This window comes from Terrapene carolina, unplaced genomic scaffold (genome assembly GCF_002925995.2).
Source record: "Terrapene carolina triunguis isolate 2854851 unplaced genomic scaffold, T_m_triunguis-2.0 Scaffold990, whole genome shotgun sequence".
NCBI lineage: Eukaryota > Metazoa > Chordata > Testudines > Emydidae > Terrapene > Terrapene triunguis.
The window spans coordinates 168510-189047 of record NW_020665341.1 but is presented as its reverse complement, the minus strand read 5'-3'; the positions used below and the strand labels follow the sequence as shown (position 1 = coordinate 189047).

General features: G+C 48.4%; 2 protein-coding genes and 1 pseudogene across 2 annotated transcripts; 2 read left to right on the top strand and 1 right to left on the bottom strand.

The window, feature by feature from the left end:
* The window catches only part of LOC112124284, a 408472-nt pseudogene that overhangs the window by 256725 nt on the left and 131209 nt on the right, over window positions 1-20538 (top strand).
* LOC112105246 (histone H2B 7-like) lies at window positions 13634-13999 on the top strand. The gene has a single exon (XM_024197949.1). The coding sequence runs from the start codon at window positions 13634-13636 to the stop codon at window positions 13997-13999; it is 366 nt and encodes a 121-aa protein (XP_024053717.1).
* LOC115271401 (histone H1-like) lies at window positions 15784-18967 on the bottom strand. The gene is made up of 2 exons (XM_029913859.1): window positions 18713-18967; window positions 15784-16245 (listed from the first exon to the last, which is right to left on the bottom strand). Exons 1-2 carry the CDS (start codon window positions 18965-18967, stop codon window positions 15784-15786), a joined length of 717 nt encoding a protein of 238 aa, XP_029769719.1.

Sequence of the window (20538 nt, the reverse complement as noted above, 5' to 3'; positions counted from 1 at the left end):
CTATAGCCAGAGCCCCAAGAGCATGAATCAGCTGATCTGCGCTCTGGACTCTCTGCTGTGGGTTTTTTATTGCCGTGTAGACGTTCCCTATGCTGCTCGGAGAGTCTCTGCGGAAGCACGACCAGAGACTAGGGAGTGAGTTTCACTTCCTCAAACCTATTTAAGTGCCTAAGTCCCGCTGAGAATCTGGAACTAGGAGGTTAGGAAGAGGACAAGACTAAGTTCTGAGTGAACTAGGGAGTCTTCCAGGCTCATCAAAGCTAAAAACGAAGGGTAGATCTGCACTGCATTTTGGAGCCCATGGGAATGAGAGACTCAAGCTCATGGGGCTGGTGCTAGCGCTCTGAACGGTGCTTTGAAATTGTGGCTCAGGTTCTGAAGCCCTCCCCCTCCCCAGGATTCAGACCTGAGCTGCAACTTCTATGCAGCACATTCTGGAGCCCTCACGCAAGCCCCGCTAGTCCGAGACTCTTGACCCGGGCTGGGATGACCCACAATGGGGCATCGACATTCCTGGAGGGCTTGTCTCCATGCAACGCTGCACCTGTTTAACGAAAGCTGGGATTTAAGCCGCATGTAGTTAAACCCCTTCAAAGGCCTGCATGGACCCTCTTAAATCAAGACAAATGATCCTTTTTAAGTCAATTAGGAGCAAGTTTAAGCTAAAGCCAGTCTTGCCAACCCCCAGTGTTCAAAAATGATGAGTCAGGGCTCCTCAAAAATCAAGAGATTTAAAAAAAAATCGTTGTAGCACCTATACATGGATCAGGACCCTGTTGTGCAAGGTGCTGTACAGACCCAGATTAGAAAATGACCCCTTGATGCAAAGAGCTTACAGTAATAAATGTGGGATATTTTAATTTGTTGGAGCCTTTAGGAGTCACATTTTCAATCTCTCCTCTGCAACTCGGAGGGCTGGAAATTTCTTCCAGGTATTGAATGAATCTTCTTATTCTGTTTGTGTTATTAATTGTTAATTAATTAATTACCATCATTATTATATTAATGGATTGATTTAATAAGAGCTCAGATCCTGATGGAATCACAAGAAAAAAAAACACCAAATATCATGACACTCACAAGAAAACCACATGTGCTGGCAATGCTTAAAATTGAGCCACGCTGCTTGTAAGCCAAATTAAGATCATCCAGACTGGTGTTTGCTCCAGGTTCAAATTAAATCAGACCCTGGTGCAAAGCCTGCATGTAGACAAGGCCGCAGAGGCTCGGGGGAGGCTGTGCAGGAAATGGCTAGAGAGAGGGGCACATTTCATGGGAGGGGGTCCCAGTGGGATGTTTCCCCCGTGCCTCAACGGATCAGTGTGAGGTGGACTCCTCCGCCCAAGTAAAAGAAAGGGAAAACTTTTTCCCCATTGAAGGAGGCCAATATCATAGTCGTATGGTCATCTTCATAAAATGCCACCCAATCCCCTTCGTAATCCAGACAAACCCCGATCTTCCCAGGCCTCCTACTATGGGGTTGGGGGGTCTCAAAGGAGCCGAATGCCTCCCTCCGAAGCCACCAGCGCCCTTGAGACCAGATCCCATCCTCGGGGCTAAGAGTGAGCCATTCCTTCCTCTTTACGGACTCTCTGGCGACTCCCACGGCCCACTCCCTCTGATCCCCAAACTCCACCTCCCAGTAATGTCTCCCTGAGGTGAACCCCTTGGAGCTCAGTACACAGGGAGCAAGATCAAATCTGTGAGGATTCTCGGGCAAGTCCTGTTGTGGTTTCTCTCCCGATCTCACAGATTTCCCATCCGCAGACACAATGAGCCAAGGGTTCGCAGTGTCAGGATCCAGAATCACATCCGCTGGGGGGGGGGGGGGGGAGAAAGAGAGAGAATCAGAGCGTTAGATCTGGCTGTGTACAGCACATGGGGTCAGAAAGATCTACAGATACTGGGCTTCTCTCCCATAGACCATCCCTGGCAGTGCTCCAAGTATCTAGAGCTGAGTCAGTTCCGTGGGCATCTGGCCAATATTGCCAGCAACCAGAGTTTCATGCGTGCCTCGTGTATCTAGGTTCAACAGCCACAGCATTTGGGGTGCTCACTACCTGCATCCCACCTGGGAGTGCCTGGGAACTGTCATCCTCCAGGAATTGCTTTAGGAGACTCCTCAACCACCAGCGTACCTGGGAAAGGGCATCCGCTCCTGTAGCCCCTTAGTGGTGGGGCTGGTCAAAAGTGTTCCTTCCACTGAAACTGTTCCAGTGGCAATTGTGGGGTTTGATGAAAGGAAAAGGTTCTACTTTCCTTGATTTTTTTTTTAATTGCTGTTTTTTCATTGAAAAACTAAACAACACACATCCGTGCAAAAAAAACAGACCAAATTGATTATTTTTTCCGTTGTTGGCCAAAACTTCTTCCATTTTCACTCTCCCTTCACCTTCCCCCGGCCCGAAAATGTTGCTTTCCAGGTTGTTGGTTGTTTGCTTGCTTTGAAGAAAGGTCACATTTTTCAGCGTGGGGGCGGGGGTCGACTCAAATTTTCCAATCATCTCTATTTAAAAGCATGGGGCCCTTCCCCTCTGTCCAAGGCCCCACCTCTCCTCTTCTGCCTCCCCTCACCCGCTGGAGCCCAGAGCGCGCGCACACACACATGCATGCGCCCCCAACTCCAGTGCACCGGCTTCAGGGAGGAGCATGGGCCATGCAAAGCTGTTTGGGGAGGCACAGCCTTCCCCAGTTTATGCTATCCACCACCCATGCAAAAGCTTCCTCAGTCGCTGGAGTGCACCAGGAAGCTCATCAGCACCTCCAGTGGCTGTGAGAAAGCATCACACCGTGGAGTGTTTTAGGCTCAGGGTTAGGATGGATGGATTACCTTTGAATTTCTCCAGAAGCTCACTTCTCTGAGGGAAAGCCCCACGGATGAATTTTGGATCAGGAGGAAGAGTCATCTCTGCCTGAAATTTCCCTTCTGACCGCTAGAGATAAAAAACAAACCAACCAACTAACCAACCAAACCCAGAGATTAATAATGCCTCTTCATCTGATTGTTCAATCCTAACAGATATCAAAGGCTTTATCTTTTGTCTTTGCCTTGGTGTGCAAATGTGGCAGGGTTGGCGTAAGCTTCAGTGTGATGGGGGATGCCATCAGGAGAGGAATTAGTAAGGGTGAGACAAGGGGTTGCAGAGGAAGATACAGGGAGGAACGGGAGCGTGGTCAAGTTCAGGCTGAATATTGGACAACTTCCAGATCATGAGACGGGAGAGTATCAGGCTGTGGAATCGTCTCCCAAGAGAACTGCCAGGATTGGGCGCTCCATCACTTTGGAGCAAACGTGGGCAAACTATGGCCCCTGAGCTTCCGGCTGGGGAGCCTAGTCCCTGGCCCCTCCCGTACTGTGCTCCCTCCCCTGCAGCCTCAGCGCGCCGCGCCGCCAGCGCTCTGGCCCGCTGCTCCCACTGGGCAGCGTGGGGAGCACAGCTGGCTCTGGCCAGGTGTCGCAGCGGCAAGCTCCTGCTGCTGGTAAGGGGTTGGGGGGGTTGGGTAAGGGAGCAGGGGGTCCTGGGGGGCAGTCAGGAAGGAGGAGGTGGTTGGATGGGGCAGAGGTTCTGAGGGGGCGGTCAGGGGATGGGGAACATGGAGGGTTGGGAGTGGGGGTCTCGAGGGGCCTGTCAGGGGGCCTGTCAGGGGGCGGGATATAGATAGGGATTGGGAGGGCAGTCAGGGGACAGGGAGCAGGCGGAGTTGGATAAGGGGGTTGGATCCCAGAGGGCAGTTAGGGGCAGGGGGTCCCAGGAGGGGGTGGTCAGGGGACAAGGAGCAGAGGGTAGTTGGATAGGGGGTGGGAGTCCCAGGGGGCTGTCAGGGGGTGGGAGTGTGGATGGGGTCAGGGCAGTCAGGGGACAGGGAGCAGGGGGGTTGGATAGGGGGTGGGGTCCCAGGAGGGGGCAGTTAGGGGACAAGGAGCAAGAGGGGTTGGATGGGTCGGAGGTTCTGAGGGGGGCAGTCAGGGGGCAGGGAGTGGAAGGGGGTGGATAGGGGGCAGAGGCCAGGCTGTTTGGGGAGGCACAGCCTTCCCTACTCGGCCTTCCATACATTTCCTGTTCTGCCCCATCGCAACCCCGATGTGGCCCTCGGGCCAAAAAGTTTGCCCACCCCTGCTTTGGAGTGTGGACACAAGACTGGACAAAAACCTAGAAAACGGGCTGCAGGGAGCAAACTTGCCTATGGGCGGCAGGTGAAACTTCCCCTGGGGGAGGCTAGCTCCCTGTCCCACCTCTTCCACCCACGGCCCTGCCCACACTCTACCCGGGCACCGCTCAACCCCCACCCCACCACTTGCCGTGTCCCTCCTCTCCTCCAGCCTCTCCCCTGTGGAGGGGAGCAGCGGGCGGGGCGTCTTGTGGGGGAAGGGTGGAGGAAAGGAGGGACATGGCCGGGACCTCCAGAGAGGGGGTGGAGTGGAGGAGAGGAGGGACTCACCAGGCAGCAATGGGGCCTCGGGGAAGGGGTGGAGCACAGACATGGCTTAGTCTCTCCTGGTCTATTAGACCCACCACCTATGATCATGCCCTAGACATAGGCGCTGACTCCGTGGGTGTTCCGGGGCTCCAATCAAAGATAGAGAGTTACCTCCCCCGCCCCGTCTCTCTATTTCACAACCCGGCATTTTAGGAGAACACGCCCTGCTACGGGCGGCAGGTATGGTAGGCAGGGGGAGGCTGTGCCTCCCCAAACAGCCTAGCGTGGCCCCCGCCCATGCTCTGCCCCCAGGCCAGGCCCCCTCCTGTGTTCTCAGTGCTCTGCCCTGGCCCAGGCTGGCTGGTCTGCCTTCCGCAGGGACTCAGAGTGGCTGGTGCTGGGGCCATGCCTCCAGGAGACGCTGCTGCTTGGCGCTCCAGGGCTGGCCACTTGGCGCACCAGGGCTGGAGTCTCATCCCCTGGCCGCCCGGCGCTGGGGCCAGGGGCAGTGGTGGGGAGCAAAAGGGAGTGGGAGGGGTGGCGGAAGGGGAGGAGCCTTGTGCACAAGGGGAGGGGCAGGGGGCTAGCCTCTCCCAACGGCCGGGTCACCAGCCACCCCTGCGCCCTGCACTTAGCAGAGGAAAATATTTTCTGTAGATTTCCATTAGCCCTAACTGCACTTAAGGGTTGGTATCATTTTTCAAGCCATGACCAGATGACTCTGTTTAGTAGTCTCTGGAAAGTCAGATCCTCTCAATAGGAGGGTAGGTGGCACAAGAAGGGACTTCTTGAGACCAGCCAGGCTAGAAGAAAAACAAACCACCCCAGCTTTCATTTGAATGGTGGAACCGATGCTCTTCACACAACACACACTGAAGTGGGCACGGTCCACACAGACATACAAAACTTGATTTCCAGAGATGCTAACAACCCAGAGCTTCCACTGTCCTTATGTGCCGCTTCTTTGAGGCAGGTTTTTTTTTCATTATTTACATGAAAAAATATATTTTTTCATAGTTTTGAGCTGAAAAAAAAATCAGAATTTGGCAGTTTGGGGCTGATTTATTTATTTATTTATTTATGGCAGTTTTGGGGAAAACTTTTTCAAGTGTTGGCACCTTTTGGCTGAATATTTTTTTCCTTTTTGTGTGTGTCTGAAAACTGAAAAATAAATCAGGTTTTCATTTTCTTTTAAGTCAAAATTTTCTGTGGAGAAAACGAACATCCCAATTTCCAGGCAGTTCTAGTATTTGATCCTCTTCCCAGAAAATACAAAAATAAAGTTAACTCTTGTTAAAAAGCAGGAAACAGCATTCCTAGATTTCACAAACCCATCCTGAGCAGACGGATTGTAATCCCTGTTAGAGACATACCAAACATCTGCTCCGATCAGAGGCTGTACAGCCGAGTCAAAGGAGCCCTCACAAAGCTGTAACAAGTTGACCAAACACACAGCCCGCCAGATCCCTTACCTCCAAGCACAAGGTCTGCAGCTACTTCTCCGAAACTCCCCGATAGCCTTCTCAAGGGGGCTGGTTTGCAACCGGCTTATATACCTAGCCTCACAAACCCTCTCTGTTGCCAGCTCTCTCCCAGATTGCGAAATAAAATATATGTCCTGTTTGACAGCATTCCCAGCAGGCCTGTTTGAGTTGAAGTTTCTCTGGCGAAAGATCTCTCTGTGCTCAGGGGAGGAGGTGTTTCTACAACTAAAACTTCTCCAGCGCATCATCAAGGATCTACAACCTATCCTGAAGGACGATCCCTCACTCTCACAGACCTTGGGAGACAGGCCAGTCTTCGCTTACAGACAGCCCCCCAACCTGAAGCAAATATTCACCAGCAACTACACACCACACAACAAAAACAACAACCCAGGAACCAAACCCTGCAACAGACCCCGGTGACAACTCTGTCCACATATCTATTCAAGGGACACCATCATAGGACCTAACCACATCAGCCATACCATCAGGGGCTCATTCACCTGCACATCTACCAATGTGATATATGCCATCATGTGCCAGCAATGCCCCTATGCCATGTACATTGGCCAAACCGGACAGTCTCTACGCAAAAGAATAAATGGACACAAATCTGACAGGAATCATAACATTCAAAAACAAGTAGGAGAACACTTCAATCTCTCTGGTCACTCAATAACGGACCTAAAAGTGGCAATTCTTCAATAAAAAAACTTCAAAAAACAGACTCCAACATGAAGCTGCAGAACTGGAATTAATTTGCAAATTAGATACCATCAGATTAGGCCTGAATAAAGACTGGGAGTGGTTGAATCATTACAAAACCTCAACCTAATTTCCCCAATACTAATTTCTCCCTATTGTTACTCACACCTTCTTGTCAATTGTCTGTAAAGGGCCACTTTCATTACCACTTCAAAAATTATTTTTCCTCCCTTGGTATCCTGCTGTTAATTGATTTATCTCGTTAGACTGACCTCCCACTTGGTAAGGCAACTCCCATCCTTTCATGTATTTATACCTGCTCCTGTATTTTCCACTTCATGCATCTGATGAAGTGGGTTCTAGCCCACGAAAGCTTATGCTCAAATAAATTTGTTAGTCTCTAAGGTGCCACAAGGACTCCTCCTTGTTCTTGCCAGACAGAATGCCATCAAACTAAGTCTTCTTTAACCATCTTAAGATCTGTTTCCTTATCTGGTGATAGTGGGTGCCATTAGGACAGGATCTCCTTCTTAACAGCCTGGTATTACATTATTTTAATCTAATTTACATGAAATGTGAGGATGTGACTTCCTGCTTCTCAGCTAATGGTTGCTGCTCTTTTAATCTGGCTGCAGACAAAGGCCTTAGGCTTTCAGCCTTACAATATGGCTACAGGCCAAACCATCTGGCTACAGGAAAAGGCCTTATCTTTACAGTTCCCCCCCCCCCCACCCACCTGGGGTGGTAGGGCTCAGACGGGCTCAAGCTCTGCCCCCCCTCGTGGAGTCCTGTAGTCATTTTTGTTGTCAGAAGGGGGTCATGGTGCAATGAAGTTTGAGAACCCCTGGTCTATTGTATAGCTAGAGAATAGTGATTGTGAAGGGGCAGCTAAGTGGAAGAGGTTTAGGTTGGATATTAGGAAAAAAATTTTCACTAGGCGGGTGGTGAAACACTGGAATGGGTTCCCTAGAGAGGTGGTGGAATCTCCTTCCTTAAAGGTTTTTAAGGTCAGGCTTGACAAAGCCCTGGCTGGGATGATTTAGTTGGGGATTGGTCCTGCTTTGAGCAGGGGGTTGGACTAGATGACCTCCTGAGGTCCCTTCCAACCCTGATATTCTATGATTCTAAGGATCATTCACTGAAGGATAGAAAATAGAGTTGGTCAAGAAATGTGGCTTTTTATTTGTTTGTTCCCCTTCCCCCTCCACTTGGGTTAATTTTGACACACACAAAAAAGGGGGGGAGCTTGCCTACGTTTTGAGTGGAGAATGTTGCCTTTTTGTAAAAAAAAACAAAAAACAAAAAAAACCCACCCTGAAAACCAGAAAACTCACCCGACAGCAAAACATTTCAGCTGAAAAATGCACCAAACCACACGGGTTTTTGGCTAGCAGCATTGCTGAAAACTGGAAAAATTTTGGGTGAGGATTTCGGGTGACCAAAAAAAAAAAATTAAATATTTGTTAGGAAAGCAAACAGCCAGCCATTTTGTGCACACACACACACACACACACACACACACACACACAAAATGAGTTTAATCAAAAACCCAATTTTCCAGTGAAAAGAGGTTTCGATGGAAATATTTGACCAACCCTAGTAAAAATCATCTCAAGAACGTTGTGATTCTCATTAAAAACCTACAAAAAACCCTGTTAAAGACTGAGGCTGTATTGCATAGGCAGGCCAAATAAACAGGGATGGCTGATTGGGGACAGCAGCCTTAGGCCCAGTTTATAAGATGATGCAACATATTGGCATCTAGTTTCCTTCTAGGATCCAGTTCCCAGTGCAACGATACCTCATCTGGAAGGAATAATTGCATCTCTCTAGCCCAGCTAGTTTTTCCTGTCCCGAGTGCCACATACTTTCCCTGGGAGCTTTTACCAGTTCAAGGGCAGGGACCAATTGTCCTCTGAGAGACATCAAAGGATAAGTCTGAATCTCCCTCATTTGGAGCGTCTTTTCCTGTGTTTTAGGGAGCCCGCAGGGATTAGAACTGGATGAAAAATGGGGGGGGGGGGGAAGTTGCATAAAAATGAAATTTCCAAGTTATTTTCATTTCAAAGTGTGTGGAAATACCCATGTTTAGAACTCTGTTTCTCTCTCTCTCTCAGAAACTTTGTTGGAAATGATTGAGATCCAATAAAGTGAGTGGTAGGCATGGGTGCCAGGTTTGCATAATTTTTGGTGGTGCCCAGAATAGGTCCAAGCAGAGCCATCACGCCCATAGGATGGACCGGGGCAACCACGGGCCCATATAAAACTCACCGCCTATGGTGGTAGGTTCTGCAAAATCAGGGGTATTTCTATCAAATACAGAAAAGCAGGGGAAAGCGACTTAAACAAAGAACAAATATGACACATTTTAAACACAATTCCCCCATGAAATAAACCTGGCATGAGATGCACAGAGTGCCTGTTTTTATTCTGTTGTATCTCACTCACTTCACTTTTGTTTCATGTTGTTCCCATTATTTCTGATGCATGCCCCACACCAGCTGTTGGGCCCTTTGCCTACTTGCTTAAGCAGAAACCACAAGGTATGATGGGTCATTGGCTTTTGTCCTGTATTCTTCATGTACTTTAGCCTTTCCATCACACATTGGATTGGCCAATGGGGGGGAAAAAAAAGAAAAGAAAAAAGCCTGAAACGGGGCTTTCAAGCATCTGCTGTGGATTAAAAATAAAATGTGGAAACCAACCTTCTGCTTACATTAATATACTGACCTCAAAAGGAGTCCCACACAGCAAACCAGAATGTGTTATAAGAACCCTTTTAATGACCAGTTTCCCAGGCATAGCACATGTCTACACTGCCATAAAACACACGCAGCGCAACTGGCCTGGGTTAGCTGACTGAGGCTTGCAGGGCTATACAATTGCATTGTAGACATATGGGCTTGGACCAGAGCCCGAGCTCTGAGATCCCACAAGAGGGGAGGGTCTCAGAGCCTAGTCCCACACATCTAGGCTGCAGTTCTAGCCCCGCAGCTCAAGCGTGTGTCAATTAACCTAGGTTCTGAGAGTTGGTGTTGCGAGTTTTTGGCACAGTGTAGACATAAACCATAGAGTCTAGGCACTAAGGGTATGTCTTCACTACCCGCCGGATCGGCGGGCAGCGATCAATCTAGCGGGGATCGATTTATCATGTCTAGTCTAGACACGATAAATCGACCCCAAGCACTCTCCCATCAACTCCTGTACTCCAGCGCCATGAGAGGCGCAGGTGGAGTCGACGGGGGAGCGGCAGCAGTCGACTCACTGCAGTGAATACATCACGGTAAGTCCATCTAAGTACGTCAACTTCAGCTATGTTATTCACATGCTGAAGTTGTGTAACTTAGATCGATTCCCCCCATAGTGTAGACCAGGGCTTAGGGACTAGGAAGGGCCCATTTCTCAGTTACAATGAGGCAATTATATATAGGGGACACTCAAGAGACTCAACAGTCCCCAAGTGAGCTCAGCCGTAAAGGCATCTGAGTCTTGCTGCCTCTTGGGGAATTCCCCTACACACGCCCTGTCCCTGCACAGCCAGATTCCCCCTGGCTTTGTGAGAGTGAGAGACTACCATGGTCCGTCACAATGACAGAGAGACATACAAGGGCACTGGTGGGATGGCTGCTGTCTTGGCCAATGCATAGTTACACACAGCAGTGAGTGTGGATGCAACCGGTCTTTCACTGTGGAGTGTAGCTACACATACCCTATGCACCACTGCAAGGGTGGGCAAGGCTGTAGTCCAGAATTAGAGCATCTACACAAGGCGCTACTATGGAATAGTTGTTCCAGGCCACTTCCCGGTGTAGACAAGCCCTTAGTCTTGGATCCCAAGGAGCTGCCTTCTCTGCCATTGTGCAACGATTTTGTGACTCATATTAAGACAGTGAGTCTTCATCTCCCTCTAGTTACTGGTCCATGTACTACACTCATTAATAAGCCTAGTCCTTTAGTACCCAGTGGTAGCAGCTGGTGCTTTTAGAGTTGAAGGACTCAGGTTCAAACCTCACTATTTCCATAATTTAAGTGCAGCTCCCTACAGTAAAAGCTGCTTTTCCGTCCCCACTTCCCTGCTGGGGCTGCTCTCCGAGCAGAGACAGAGCAGGAAAGGGACGAAGAGGAAGCCACTATATTCAGTCCCCTGTGTTGCTGTCATGCCCAGCTCTCCAGCCGCACACAGACAGGGAGAATGGAGGAGACTGTGCCTGTGAGCGGGGATATAGAGCCCTCTATAGTCCAGAGGGGAAGTGACACATTTTAGATACGCTGCTCCAGCCCTGGAGGAGAAAGGAAGTGGTAGCCTTGAAGAGAGAAGGGTTAGCGCCCATTTCTCTGAATGCTGGTATTTAAAACGTCAATGTCTACTGGAACTAGAGCGTCAGAGTTAAGGTGTTTCGGGTGCTGTTTCTATTCAATATAGAGAGTTTCTATTCAATGTTTTGTGTCTGTGTGTGTTTGTGTGTGTGTGTGAGAGAGAGAGAAATGGCTATTTGTGTGACCGTAGCTTGTGATTTCCTTAGTTGGTAATGTTTCTATTTGTATTTTTGTGGTGGGTCTTATTTTGATATGAACGTAGCAGCTTTAGCTGGAAGGTAATTAAAGGGTTTGGGTTTTTTTTGAGGGGGATTGGAAGAAAAAGTTCCACATGGGCACTTACCCTTTTATATAGTCCCATAGTTGTAATCATTTCTTTCTCCAGGTTAGGTGGCTAAGCATCTGGTGGCTGGAACAGGTGAAAGAGACAAAATTAGTATATTATAATTCTGTATATTGCAATAGCCCATAGAAGTCCCAGGGGCTAGATCACATAAAAAAACCACATGGAAAATGTTGGCTTTTTATCTCCCATCTCCCCCCATATTTTACTTTTTGTTTTGTTTTTCAGCACCCAAAAATTCTCAGCCAAAAACTGCTGAAAAACAAAAAACAAATAAACCAAAAGTTTGGCAACAATTTTAAAAAAATGTTTTTGTCTATTTTTTTTGTTTCAGTTTCCTGATTGGAAATTGAATTTTTTTTCAGTTAAATTAGACAAATTTTGATATTGAAAATAATATATAAAAAAAAGGTTTTGGGGGAAATTGTTTTGACCATCCCAACTAGAGCCCCAATGTGTTAGTACAAACATGTCAGGAAAAGACAGCCTCTGCTTCTCAAAATTTACAATCTCAATAGACATCTAGAGACAAGTGGATACAGCAAAGGATTGGTGGAGGAGCACAGGTTATCTATAAGATTTCATGCTGTCTGCTTGGCCCAAGTTTATGGTGATGTTTTAAAAAATGTGGTTAAGGTATTCCCTTAAAAGTAGATTGAAATTTTTCTATCAAAACTGGGTTTCTTGATTGAAAATTGGGTTTTGGCCAAAAAAAAAAATTGAAAAATCAAATGCCTGAAAACCAAAATATGGAAACAGAAAATTTTCCATGTGGAAACACTTCCATGGTATCTCAAATGGAGCAGTCCAGAGAGAGACTGGTTGTACAGGTGTGGAGAGGTGAAAGTTAGAGTTGATGAGACCCCACCACCCACTTTGGCCAGCCCCCTCTTAGCAGGAGTCCCTGGCCTGGAATCTCATTCTCCCTCCAACCACTAATTCACTAATTTCATATCAGAGAGACCTGATGGAAAACTAGCTGAGCTGAAAGCGACCCCAACAGGTCTTTGCTGCTCCTCTGCTGGACCTGGCTGGAAACGTACCGTATTGTCACCAGACCTCTTTTTCTTCCGTACATACTGCTCTATATGCACACAGCCTTTCAGTCACCCGGGCATGTGCCTATATTTGCTCCATCCAGCAGCAGCAGAATCTCCTTTTGGGGAGAATTTTGCACCCAGGGAGTGAAGGGGCAAGAATGAAGCAGACAGCTCTTGTGTGCTATCCATGCCAAGGGAATCGTTATCAGGCAGAGCAACCAACCTACATCTTCGTAGAGAGGTTGATCTTCTCTAGCTATATGCTGGTATATTCTCAATGATTTAAACATAAGACTGTCATATTTAAATGGTTTTAATTGTTTAAGTTAAAACTACTTCCAACGAAGTCTGATGTCAAGTCAAAAATCTGGGAAAATGAGAAGGGAAGGGGGGAAGTACAGTATCCAGAAAAGAAAACAGAAAACAACAGGGGCTCTCTCTGGTCAAAGGTTTTGAAACCTGGGTGCCTAGAGTTAAAGTCTTAAGTACATAAGTAAACTCCAAATATTTGTAGGCTCCCCGTCCTCCCCAAAAATTTCTAAATTATCAGCAGCACCTATTTTCCTCAGGTGTAGCTGCTGGGTGGACAGTGGTTTTAGAATCAGGACACCTGTTCAGGCACCTAGGAATAGATTTAGAAACCTAACTTCAGACACAGAGAGAGAGATTAGATTAAATGATTTTCTCCCAAACCAGTTAATTGTTTAATAAAGGATAGCAGTGACAAAAGTTTAAAAAAAAAATCTATTCTTTAACCCCTGCAAAAGAAGCCACGTGGCTCTTTTGTACACATGGCAAGTGCTGATCAAAATGTCTATTTTCTGGCAACATGCAATTGTGTACCAAGAGTCAAAAGACTAGTGATCAGAACTGCACTGAACTGGTTCTTGTTACATCTACGATTCACATATAAAAAGGGAAAATAACATGATTTTAAAAATACAGGAAAACAAGATCACTTTCAACATGCTAGATATTCTCCAATAGAAATTTAAATAGTAAATATTTTCTGACTTTTACAAACCTTTGTTGGAATCATAGAGGATCAAACTGCTTTGTTAAGAGTGGGCTAATCTAAGAAGAAAGTTTGGGACAACACTAGATCCTATCATTTATGCCGCCTTCTCAGTAGCAGAGGATGAATAAAGGGAGCCGTCCTGTTCAAGCTATCAGACTGGACGCGCGAACGAGGAGTGGTTTCTAGGGGAGGGGAGGACCGAAGACCTTTCAGTCTTCATTCAGGTCGGCACCCAGTCTATATAAAGAGGAACTTCGAGCCCACTGGTGTCTTTTTATGTTGGTCAGAAGCAGGAAAGCGAGTGAGGATGTCTGTGCGTGTGCCGAAGAAAGGTGGGAAGAAGCTGATTGCGGAGGGTGCGAAGAAAGCCGATAAAAAACGCAAGAGGAGCCGCAAAGAGTCTTACTCGATTTATGTCTACAAGGTGTTGAAGCAGGTCCATCCGGACACGGGCATTTCTTCTAAGGCCATGAGTATTATGAATTCCTTCGTGAGCGATCTCTTCGAGCGCATCGCTTCAGAGGCGTCACGCTTGGCTTTATACAACAAGAGATCGACTATCAGCTCCAGAGAGATCCAGACCGCGGTGCGCCTGCTCTTGCCTGGAGAGTTGGCGAAGCATGCTGTGTCAGAAGGCACTAAGGCTGTCACCAAATATACCAGCTCCAAGTAAAGCCTTGCGTCCTATACCTGTGTTAAGGTGAAACCATCCACCGAATTAAGACCCAAAGGCCCTTTTAAGGGCCACCCACTTTTCCCATGAAAGAGCTGCTCATAGTAAGGGAAACTTGTCTAACCACCTTAGTTACTGACTGAGATTTCATCAGTTAAAATGTTCATCATTCCTGACTCTACAAAATTGATAAAAGCAATATTGGAAAAGAAAACCGGTAAAAGTGGTTTTTAACATATCCACATAAGCAAGAATTATCTGTGGAAGTTAGGTTTTGGCTTATAAAATGCGGTTGACGTGCTATAAATTCTTTGCATAGCAGATACTCTAACCCCTTAATAACCTTGCCTTTTATATTGAAATACGGGTATCAAACACAGCTAGATAATTTTTTTTTGTAGAAACTTTAAGTTGTCTTGATGAATATTGCAAACTGTTGAAACGTTTTCATTCGCAGAGGACTTGGATAGAGAGTCTTCATTTCCCAAAGACTGGAAAACCAGCCGCCCCAAAGCTATAACGAAGCAAAACCACCACAATCCGAACAGAAAGGGGATGTGGAAGGAACAAGGTATAAACTAAAACACTTTTTAGCTTCCCCAAAAAAACCTGAAGCCACCCGGCTGTTTCTCTCTTTACCACATCCCAGCAATATGTTAACAAAATCCGCTGATAAATTTCAGTCTGAAATGGTTTTCCTCAAACAATTGCAGCCTGCTGTCGCTGTCCCTTTCAGGCAGCAAACCAGGCACTGTCACTGTCTTCTGCGGAGCTGTCGCAGGAGCCTGGGCATAGCCGTGGAGTGATGCTAACAACCTACTTGTAAATCTACATTTCAGGGGCAGACCGCTCGGAAATACACCAGGAACCGTGCGGCAAGATCCACTCACTGCCTTTCCAGCGGCGGGAAAACCAACCGCGCTCAGAAATATAGGGAGCGGAGGGCGGCTCCAGATCACTGGTTTATCAGGTCGGGGCGGCAGCATGAGTGTGGCGTTTATCTGATGGGGGAGCAGGTCCTTTGTGTTGTGAAAGTCTCTTTAGAAGTCAAATTCCTCCTAAGTCTTCAACTGGAGTTTTTATAAGACGGGGCCACCTACCTACCTACCTACCGTCCCTGCTCCCCCCGCATGTACATATCCCAATCTGCCCTTGAAAACGCAGGAATCTTGGCCCTCCACCCCAGCCAGCCCTGGCTTCAGGCGGGAGTACTGTACAGCTGAGGCAGAAACAGGGCAGACCTGTCCCGTCCTTGAACCCCTCCCCAACCACGGGTAGTCACGGAAACCTTTCGAGCATCCTACCATGACTGCATTATGGGCAATACCAGAATGCACATAACGTGGGGATTTCGGTTGTTTCCAGACTATTTGTACGTTTCCTCCACCTGTCACATCACATTCTGAGATAAGGTTGGGAATAATTCTGGGGTTTAAAATGTTCATAGTTCGATACGAACAACTCCTATAGTTTCTGGTCACTTGGTCGCCGTATCTGATTTTTCACACTCGGTCCCCTCAGGCAGTGACAGAGGCTCGTCATATTTAATAATATAGTAAACCAGCCCGCATATCTCGCCTCTTTTTAAAGACCTAAAAAGCCTATTTCTGGTTTCCCTAGCGCACCCACTGTTTTCCGTTGAAATCAAAGGGAGATGTGCCAGAGCTAGGGATGCAGTGGAAGGGAGACATCAGGGCATTCGTGCTTAAAGCTCTCCTGGACATGGTTTGGGGTGGCTCTTAAAAGAGCCGTTGTTGTTGCGTTGCGGTGAATCAATAGGTCTGTTAAGATTTCCGCTGGGGAGCCATTGCCCCGTGAGCAGAGGAAGCCGCAGAAGTCTTGCCAGCTCCTTTGCCTTCGGCCACGTTCCTGATCTTCCCGGGGGTCTTTGTCCCCGTCCCTTTGTTTTTCTTCTTGATCTTTTTAGCCTCCTTGTTGGCAAGCGGCTTTTTATCTGCCTGTCTCTTCTGCTTTGCCGGCTTCTTGGCCTCCTTGGTCTTGGGCAGCTGCAGAACGAGCTGCGTTTTGCCGACCCCTGGTTCTTTGCAGAGCTTGTAGGAGCCGGGAGCCCCAGTCACTCCAGGCACCTTGCACAGGATGTTGTTGGTGACCAGCTTCTTGAGCGCCGCTTTGATGCGGCTTTTGTTCCTCTGGACGTCGACTCCCGTCGCCGCCAGCTCCTTCTCGATGGCCACCAGGGAGAAGCCCTTGCGGCTCTTGGAGAAATCCACGCTCCACAGGATGAGCTGGGCAAAAGCCGGCCGCTGTCTTCGAGGCGGCTTCTTCTTCCTTCTCTTCTTTTTCCTTTGGCTGGCTGGAGCTGGACCTGGAGCTGCGGCTGGAGCTTCAGCTGCCGTTTGCGCGGTATTCATCTCGGCCTAAAGGGGGCGCCGCTTCTGCAGCCACCAGCACTGCTCCGCTTCCTATTCCTTAGAAGCCTATTGGCTCGCTGCTCCAGGCGCCTGCGGCGCAGTCTGTCCCCAGGTCGCTGCTGTCGCCGCTCACGCCGCCGACTGGAAGCCAGGGCTGCTGCCCGCGGCTAATTATAGCCTGGACCCCGACGCAACCGAATCAACCTCCCGGCCCTTCTGCTTCCGCAGCTCTAGGTCTCCTCCAAAGTGTGTCTCTCCAGCACCGAGACCCTGAGTTTCTAAGAGCACACGAGGCCTCCTGTCATTCCACAACAGACATCTTGTCCAGATCGGGAGGGTGTTTCATTCCCTGGCGTTAGTGTTAAGGCATGAACCTCCTGCTGGGGGGTGGGGGGGGGGAGAGAGAAAGTGAAAATAAAACCACCAAAGCCTCGCACGCATCTCCAGCTCTACACTCAGACTGGAGCAGCATTTGATATTTTTCTCTTAACGAATGTTAAAATTCTCAGCCTTACCTCTGACAGAAAAAGGAACAGGGATGAATGAACAAATCAACCTATGAAGGAATTCAATAGATGATTTTGTGGCGTGGGGAGGAATTGTTTTTAAATAGAGCAGGTGAATTTATCAGTCAAGATCATCAGGGATCCATCCCATGCCAGCTGCTGGGACTGGAAGACGGGATAGATCACTAGGTAATTGCCTTGTTCTGTCCATTCCTTCTGAAGCATCTGGCATTGGCCACTTCAGAACACAGGATATTGGGCTAGATGGACCCAGTATGACCATTTGTGTTGATGGTAGAGCATGACAGTTTTAAGAGGAAAAAAAAAGAGAGAAAGAAAAGGGGCTCTCTCACTGGTTCATTTAGGATCCTCATTCTCATTGGCTCAGGGGAGCTGGACTCCTACTAGCCAATCAGAATGGAGGAACTGCTCAGCTCTAAGGTTATAATAAAAGTCGCTCAACCATTCTGTTTTGTGGAGAGAAGAAAGGTGTCCTGTTGATAGGGGGTGTAAGGCTGCTTGTGAGGAAAGGAAGTTGCCTAGGTGAAGTCTTGTTCAGTTGGATGGGGCTACTGTTTCCTGTGGGAGGGCTGCATAAACTGCTACATGAGATGTAGTAGAAATGTTGCCTTTAGATAATTTGGTTGTTGTGCTGAAGTATCTGAGAATGAGTCCTGGGAAAGTGAGACGAGCCAAATTGTTCTGCACAATCCATAGTTTGCTGTCTGCAAAGATCGAAGATCTGAACAAGCTCTTGTGGGGTCTTGGCCAACATTGAGGCTGTGTTTTTGTGTGAGAAAGCACCACCCAGCAACAGTAGTAACTAACACTGAATGTAGTATCAAGAACTAAGGCTGTGTCTGTTTTTGCCTTCGCTTCACCTTTATAGGAACAGGCATAGCAAATTCTCCCTGATATAGATAGGAAGAAACTTCTGATAATACATTAGTCCCACTCCTCATTCTAACCAGCTATTGTTAGCAATGGGGGTTTCCTTAAAGTTTTACCTACATTCTGTTTCTGTCATTGATCTATATGGTCTTCATGATAGAAAACACTCCAAAGGGAGTACTGATTACAGGTAATGCATATTCCACCCGTTTACAATGCATATAATTCTATAGTGTGTGCATACAACAAAATAAGAATTTGTCTCAGTATGTGGCCAGCTAAGAAGTATACAGCTCCACTGGGTATCTATGTATATGGGATATGTTCATTTGCACATTTCTGAAAATTTGTTCCTTAAATGAGAAATGTTCAGATACATAAACGGAGATTTTCAAAGGCATACATGGCCGTTAAACTCAATCAGAGTTGGGAGACTTCATTAGAATTAGGCTATTCCAGTTAGGCCTAATTGTTATTTGTGACTTTGAAGCTCTTTCTTTAAAAGTCTACAAGGACAAAAGGATGCAGAGTTACAGGAGAATTAAGAGCACAATCATAAAGGATCTCACTGCTGTAGGGCTTTATGTAATTTTTTTGGCAGGTGAATGTATTGCTTAATGTTTGTAATCCTCAGCCAAACACATTTGTCATGTAGTTACATAGCCCAGTTTTGTGACCTATCCCAGACAGCAACTCATCAATATTTCGGACAACGGCCAGCGGGGGAACTAGGTCAGTGCCCTGGAGCGGGGAGGGCGAAATGATTGTGCAAATCGGGGCTGGTGCTTTTTTGGGGTAACATGGGTGGGGCGGAAGAAACACAGGCTGGGGGGAGGCGCAGGGGCAGGAGTAAAGCAGGGGATTGATTCGGTTGCGTCGGGCTCTGCTCGCTATCTGGCCTCGAGCGGCGGCCGCTGGGCTCAGTGTCAGGGCGGCGGCCCCACGTGCGGGTCTGGGTGGCAGCGGCTGGGATTGGTTCGCAGGGACATGCCCGGTTCGCTTCGTCTCCCCGCGGCTTTTGCGGCCTCCCGCGCGGCTCGGGAGAATCCCCGGCGCAAGAGAAGGAGGAAACCGACTCTCAGCCAGGCCATTCTCCGGGCAGCTGCTGTCCCCGCCGCCGGCAGAGGCGCCTCTCTCGCCGCCATCAAGAAGACGCTGGAGGGCGAGGGATACGACGTGCGGAAGAACAAGGGCCGCATCAAGACTGTGCTCCGTTATCTCCTGAGCCAAGGGGCCCTGCGTCGGGTCAGCGGCAGCGGCGCCTCGGGCTCTTTCAGGCTCCAGCGGGGGGGCGGCGCCCCGAAAGCAGAAAGGAGGGAAACAGCCGCGGCCAAGAGGCGCCAGAGCTCGGCGAAGACAGGAACAGCTGCCCCAGGGCCAAATGACCCCAGCGGGGAAATCAAACCGGCTGCTGCACGGCCCAAGGGGGTCAGCAGGAGCCCGGGCAAAATCAGGGGGACGGTGGCAACGCGCAGGAAGCAAATCTTAGAAGATATTATTAAGGGCACCTTCCTTCTGGAGTGACGGCTCAGGCCAGGAGCGAAAAACAAAACCACAACGGTTCTTTTCAGAACCATCCCCCAGGGATCATCAAAAGAGCGAATGTCTTTGCTCTCTGGCGCCATATTTTGTAACGCGGCTTTTTTAGAGATTTGGGAGGGCTGTGTGTGTTGTATGTATTCCTAGAATGGAAAGCAACCGGCAGCGCTAGTTGATGAATGCATTTTATGGTAGGCAGGTCAGGAAAACCAACAACAGGAGGACAAGGCAGGGAGCTTTCAAGATGAGTTAGACCCTGCCATTGAATGAACTGACTTAAAATAAAGGGGGGCTGACCTTATTTTGTTGTTGGTTTTTTTTGATTTGGTAAAGAAGACAACTGACCCCCGTTTATATAGTTTTCACCTTCCCTAACGCCTAGGATCTGGTCCTATACAAATACAGACAAAAAAGTTTTTTTTAAAAAAGGTACATTTGTGCTAACGCTCTTTTAGGGGAAGTTTTTGGGGTGGCTCTTAAAAGAGCCTTTGGGTTGATTTATTTTGTCGGTAGAATGGATCAGTAGAATTATGCCTTTTAGGACTTCCCCTCCAGAGACGCTTCCCACTGCATCAAGGATACAGAAGCGACAGTTTCTCCAGTTCCCTCTTCCTGATCCACAAGAGCCTCCGCTTTCTTCTTGGGTTTTTTCTTCGCTGCTTTTTTTTTCCTCTTGATTTTTTCAGCCCCCTGCTTCTTTGGCGATTTGTCCTTCTTCACCAGCTGGGGGGGTAGCTTCGCTTCTGCGATGAGCTTGTAGGAGCCCGGGACCTTAAGCAAGACATTCGTGGCGACCAGCTTCCTGAGCCCCGCTTTGATGCGGGCTTTGTTCTTCTTAACATCGATCCCCGCCGCCGCCAGCTCTTTCCTGATGACGCCCAGGGAGACCTCCCCGGAGTGCTGGGAGAAATCCACGGTCTGGAGAATGAAATGGGCAAAACCTTCGCGGTCTTTTCGAGTTATCAGTACCGCCTTCCTCTTCTTCCGCTTCGTTCTCTTGCTGGCTGGCGCCTGGGCAGGGGCAGCCGGCTGATCTGTGTTCATCTGGGTAGATACAAGAGGCGCCGCGTTTTTAGATAGTTGTTCTCTACTTGCTACGGCGCAGCCTGCACCTCAGCTGCAGCAGATTGAAAGCCGGGCACTGCTGCTGCAGCCCGAGGGGTAGTTGTTATACCCCAGTGTCTGACGCAACCGAATCAACCTGGTTCTATCCCCGCCTCTCTCTGGTCCT

Excerpts from the sequence above, each read along its gene's own strand:
- LOC115271401 (XM_029913859.1), bottom strand. The coding sequence starts at position 18,967 with ATGCGGCCCTTGTTCTTCCGCACGTCGTATCCCTCGCCCTCCAGCGTC. Across the intron at positions 16,246-18,712 it reads GCTGCCACCCAGACCCGCAC|CTCATCCTGTGGAGCGTGGA; the intron begins GTGGGGCCGCCG and ends GCTTTTGCCCAG.
- LOC112105246 (XM_024197949.1), top strand. The coding sequence starts at position 13,634 with ATGTCTGTGCGTGTGCCGAAGAAAGGTGGGAAGAAGCTGATTGCGGAG.